The sequence below is a fragment of the Chaetura pelagica genome, unplaced genomic scaffold (genome assembly GCF_000747805.2).
Source record: "Chaetura pelagica isolate M959 unplaced genomic scaffold, ChaPel_1.0 scaffold356, whole genome shotgun sequence".
Taxonomy (NCBI): domain Eukaryota; kingdom Metazoa; phylum Chordata; class Aves; order Apodiformes; family Apodidae; genus Chaetura; species Chaetura pelagica.
In genome coordinates this window covers 5,777,434-5,783,188 of record NW_009953964.1, presented here as the reverse complement: position 1 = coordinate 5,783,188, position 5,755 = coordinate 5,777,434, and the positions used below count along the sequence as shown (strand labels likewise).

General features: G+C 41.1%; 1 protein-coding gene across 1 annotated transcript in view; it reads left to right on the top strand.

The window, feature by feature from the left end:
* BOD1 (biorientation of chromosomes in cell division 1) overlaps positions 1-4,287 on the top strand; it is a 33,834-nt gene extending 29,547 nt beyond the window's left edge. The window contains exons 2-4 of the mRNA XM_010002082.1: positions 772-896; positions 2,738-2,938; positions 4,158-4,287. Coding sequence (XP_010000384.1) covers positions 772-896; positions 2,738-2,936 — 324 coding nt within the window. The 3' untranslated portion in view covers positions 2,937-2,938; positions 4,158-4,287. The remainder of the gene's footprint in view (positions 1-771; positions 897-2,737; positions 2,939-4,157) is intronic.
* Positions 4,288-5,755: the final 1,468 nt, after the last annotated feature.

The window sequence follows — 5,755 nt, the reverse complement described above, 5'->3', positions numbered from 1 at the left end:
TCAGCAGGAGCCCTGTTCTGGGACCTTCAGTCCTCCTTCTCAGCCACCCCAGCAGCTATATAGCAAAACCATTCCTGAAGTTTTCGGGTCATCCTCACAGAGCAGCTTTGTCTGGACAAATATGCCCCAGTGTTTGATCTCACTGCCCCAGACAGACACTGCTTCTCTGTTAACAGCCCTTTCATTGAGCATCCCATGTGCATATCAAATTCTGAAATTTAAATGTTGCCACTTGTTTGCACAGTACCAGGATCTGGATGGTCCTCTGTATTTATACAGGCTTGTTAGTTAAATTCCTGTTCACTGGAATTACATTTCCGCTGATAAAACCTGCATAATTCTTATATTCTGTGTTAGTGTCACAGAAACAATTGTCACTTTTTTAGTGACAATATTACTTAGGCAGTTTCTTAGGAACTCTGTGACAAAGTGTGATGTGTTTCCAGACAACAAGAACTGTGCTTAAGCAACTCCTGTGTGCACAGGCAGTTTGCATTTCACTAAGTAACATTATGAGCAGGAACAATCTTAAAACGAATTTAACCAGCTATTTAAATTATATATAGCATGATGACCAACTGTTCTTTGCAATTACCAGTTGTGATCATGGGTGAAACAAGCTTCCCTTTGTTCAGAAAGTAAAAGGATTGAGAATACAGACAACAGAACAGTAGTGTGCATGACACAAGATGTGCTATGAAGGACCGTGGCAGGGGATTCTTTTGAGATCTTTTAGCCATTTAACCAGAATTTTTTAATATTTTTTTTTAGCCAGCCTATCAAAATTTGAGACAGAAAGTTGACAATTTTGTATCGACCCACCTGGACAAACAGGAATGGAATCCAGCAATGAACAAAAACCAGTTACGAAATGGGCTAAGGCAGAGTGTGATTCAGTAAGTAAGCAACGTTCTGTAAAATACTAGTAGTGCTATTTGATAGTATCTTACATAGCTATCTTATCACCTAAGCCAAGTAAGAATTTGCAGAACTAAATTTTCCACACCACTTTCTGCTGGGGTCACCTGAGTTTCATTATACCAATGGCTGCAGTCTTAACTCATTAAAATTCTCACATTATTGCTTTAGCTGAAGTTTGTATTTTCATGAGCTGAACAGCACGGTCCAGTACTCATATTTGCTGTCTAGCCAAGTTATTGCTGCAAATATCCAACACTGTGCCTGCTGGCAAAACTGTACCTGATGTGCTGAGCTGGATGACCTTGACCTTTATTTTCAGTGAAGAGAAGAGCTTACATCACTTAAAGAAAAAACTTCTGAAGATGCTAAAGTTGTTTAAGTGAACTGTGACCACTAGCAGGCACTAATCAAACTGGCCTAGCCTGGTTTCATGCAGCAGAGGGTAGCTTTTGTACAGCTATTTAAGATAGTACATTTCCAACATGACAGGAAAGCCAGCTTAAGCTATGCTGCTCAGAGATTTAGGTTTAGTATCTCTTGCTGCTGGCTCGTTGCAGTCTGAACTTATCTTGAGTCTTAGCTTGTTTGAGGAAACATCCTGGATAAAAACTTACAGCATAAAGTTGCAAGGAGAGAGCCAGCAGGGAACCTGATAATGGCATTTATGCTTCTAAGAAAAGCGATTAGGATGTCTCACACACAGAAGTAACTATTTCAGAGCACTTGATAGAACCTGTAAATCATTAGTATGTAACACTAGCTTGTTTAATCTGCAATTGGAGAAGGGAGTGACTGCTAGAAGTACAGAATTCCCTGTCTTTCCTTGGAGTCTTTTGAGATGTGTTGGTCACTTAATGCTTCCTTTTATATCATGTTGCTCTACTACTAGAATGAAACAAACAACTGAAAACTGTGCCCCAGAGAGCCTGTAATGAGAACCTAGAGCCTGTAAGCAGGTGATTAAGATAAAGAACAGACACACAGCATTAGGGAGTTTGATGAGTCCCTGTCACTCCTGCAGTTGCAAGACTGAGCATTGAGGGTGTCAAGATGTGTCTGTCCTTTGTTGCACACCCGTATACGTGTGCTGGTACCTGGAGGTGACAAGATGTGCCATGGCCCTGCACCCACTGCCTCACCAGCCTTCACACTGTCATTAGTCTTGTGGCTGCTTTTCCCAGCGCCAGGCAGCGTCTCCCATTTCCTGTCCCCTGCTCCCTTGCAGACATGACTTAAGCCTGCTAGACAGCCTGTGCCCCACAATCCAAAAGCCTGACGCAGCCCCTAAAGTAATAAGTCACTTCAGTCGCTAGTGTTCAGTTCCAGAAACTTTGCTGTGCTACATGTGCTTGTTTTTATAATTAATACCCATCTGTCTAGACTAACAGTTACAAGGAGTGAGTGACAGTAGTGTTATTAGAGAGAAGGTCTCTTCTCCCTCAAGCCAGCCTGTGCTCTCACCTTCCCTCCCTCCTTCTCAGAATAGCTTGTTTCCCTTGTTTGTGCCAAAATGTGTTTGTTTGCTTTCATGTTGACCTCATTTCCACATGAGCCCTATTAAAGTGGCTCTTGTCCAACATGTCATTTAAGTACCTGGGAGACTAGATGGCAGTTGTTAATTTTCTAGGGAGAACTGAGAGGGGGTGGGGGAAATAGGTGATTGAAACAACTCCCTGTTAAGGATCTTTTGAGTGGGCTGCAGTTCTCACCATGTTAATGCTAATTGCAGTTGACAGAAGGGCTCTGGAGAGTTCCTGGAGGAGATTGGGGAGAAGTTTTTCAGAGGAGCTGAATGACTCCTTTGTCTTTGTTCAAGGTCAGGAATGCTGGAAGCTGGAGTGGACAGAATTATTTCTCAGGTGGTGGATCCAAAACTAAACCACATCTTCAGGCCCCAGATAGAGAGGGCGATTCATGAATTCTTGGCTGCACAAAAGAAAGAGGAAAGTGTGCCAGCTCCTCCTCCAGAGCCTGAGAATAAGGATCCTCCTGCACCATCTCAGGATGCCGCCTAAAGGTCTTGTATCTCTGCACTTACTACTTACATTTTTCATGTACTTCACCTCTGTAGTTTGTATAATGCAGGACAGAGAAGACATTGTATTCTTTCTGGCTTGACAGGGAGGACACTTTGATCATCAGTCAATGTCAGACAGTCATCTGAGCTGCTTCCACTTAAGTATCTGCTAAAAATATATTAGGACTGAAGACATAGGTATGATGTAAAACAGCTATCAAGGAACACTGTGGACTGTGCCAGTGCTGGTTTTGGATCAGGCCAAAAGGCCTTTTATTCCTGTAAAAGCATATCCAGCAGTGATTGACATGGAATTGGCTGGATAGCTTTCAGAACAATATCAAATGGATTAAAAATATATATCCTTTACTGAAATACAACTGAAAGTAGAGTGGTGACAAGTTATTGTGCTTTAGCATTGAAAGTTTTAGATAGCTCTTCTTCAGAACATACACTGGAGTGTTGAATTGTTAGTGACTGAAATACTCACTGCTGGAGTAAGGATAATGTCTCTGGGAGTGAATAACTCTTCATTCCAAACTGACTGGTTTAAATAGAGCAACCTGTATCTTTCCAGCTGAAAGGACTGAGGGTGCCTTTGTTGCAAACAAGTTCATTCTGGCTTTTGTGATTAAAATAACTCAGGGGGCCTCAGGGGCCTATAATTGCTACTCTGTCTTAGCACAAATGACTGTGCACCCATCTCTGCTAAGGGCCTGTATCTCAACGTTGATTTGAATATTGAGGCCTGTGTGCACATTACTGAGGAACCACTATCTTGATGGAAAATTTCAATCTGCAGCTTTGCTGGGAAACTTAAAACCATACTGCATAAAAGGAAGTTAATTGTGAATTGTTCTATCTGCTAGGGCTTTCTGAAAGTGAAAATTTTCCTTGGAGTCTCCAGCTGATTTATTAAGGAGGAATAAGTCATCTGTTAGCCTTGTAACCATTAGAGCAATTGGCCTGGTTTTGAGCTTAACAATGGAAATTAAAGTGCTTATAGTATCATCCTGAGTTATTTAGTTATCTGTGACTTGAAGCCTTAATGCCTTAATAGATCATTGCATTTGTCCAGTTCAAATATTTTGAAGTCCATTATAACCTGCAGCTAAGTGCAGCTGTTAATTAATATATTCTAATCTATTCTGTATTCAAATGCATTTACTTGCGAAGGTGCCATCCTCTAAACCCTTTTTTTTTTTCCTTTTTTTTGTAGTGAGCTCCTGATAAGAAGCAGCTGCAGCTGCAAAATACATGTCCTGTGAGATTGGATATGGATTACTTGTTCTATTTGGTGCAGGATTGCTGTCTGCCAAAGATCATAAACCTTTATCAGACCTGTGGGAAGGCATTGAAATTGGTGGAATACAGATGCACCTGGAGTTCTGCATGTGGAGGGACAGCCAAAGTGTGAAGATAATTTTGCTCTTACAGAGAGAAGCATGAATTCTTGTTAGTCCTGCCTTCAGGCAAAGGGGTGGGAAGAAAAAGGAGTTGGCTCTTTTCTGGGGGGAGTAGGGAAGTGGTTTGAGATGATACTAGTCTTGGGAGCTGGAAGAAAAGAAAAATGTTTTTGGGGGGTGGGGTAGTCTCTCTGAGACCAAGTAAGAGCTGATAGATCATCTTTGATGCAATCCAGATGAGAGGAAGCATCATACACCTCTGCTGCATAACACAGCACTGAGTAGTAGATGCCAAGTCAGGTGTAACACATTGCACTGCCTGCTTTAGGAGAGACATTTCCTATTTAAAACAGGAACGAACACTTCAGGATCTATTATCTTGATAATTTCTGCTGTATCACAGGAAAATGTTTACAGTTGGCTATGACTATAGCTGATTTAATTCATATTTCCTAGGTAACTCTGGGGAAGCAAAGGGCACCAGAGCAGGTGATCAGTTTGAAACTTGTCTCTTTCAGCTTGGAAGACTTTCCCATTAAATTTCTCAGGTGCCTAGTGGAAACTGTCCTATGCTTTCAGCTTGAATGCATGCAGTGTCCTCTGGATGACAGTCAAGTAGAGAATGTGATCAAATATTCTGCCAGCAATTGTCCATACCTTTTGCAATAAAAGACTTTAAGAAGCATCTCTGGCTCCTAGCTTTTTCAGATTTTATTTTTTTTAAAATCTACTTTAAATACTAGTAAGTATTCCTCTCCATATAAAGTCTCTCTTAAAAAATCTGAAGTATCAAAGAACTGAACTGATACTACCTCACATCATTTATGAGCTATAAATTCTGAGTAAGGTCAGTCTGGTGGTAGTGATGATGAAGGCATGTTCAACCTTGTGAAAACAATGCACCTCTAGCATTGGGCTAGAGCTAATCCATTTTTTTCCTTTCAGACAGCAATCTTTGAAGGAGCTAATAACTGCCTGTGTCATTGAATAATACTTTACAGTGTTTGAATCCTTGCTATTCATGGGCTACATACCTCAACTACAGCCTTACCCTAGACCTTGCATGTGAGCAGATGCAATTCCAGCTATATTCTGCTCCCCTTTCAAAACAGGTAATTTGTAGGGAAGACTGATGCTGTGGTTTAATCTTGTAGCTAACTGATTTTGCTCAGTACTTCCTCTCAACACAGTTACATGCAGAAATGGAGAGACACATCTGGTATTTTAAACCCTTCATATGAGAGCTCTCTGAACTCCACCACTGCAGTAAGTTCGCACAGGGCTGTATAGTCCTGCTCATACACAATTACTTAATATTTTTATCCTACTTAAGAGTGTTCCTCCCAGAAGGGGAACTTAAATACTGTACTTTTCAGTGATAACTGTATTGGCCACAACCTTTCTGATACAG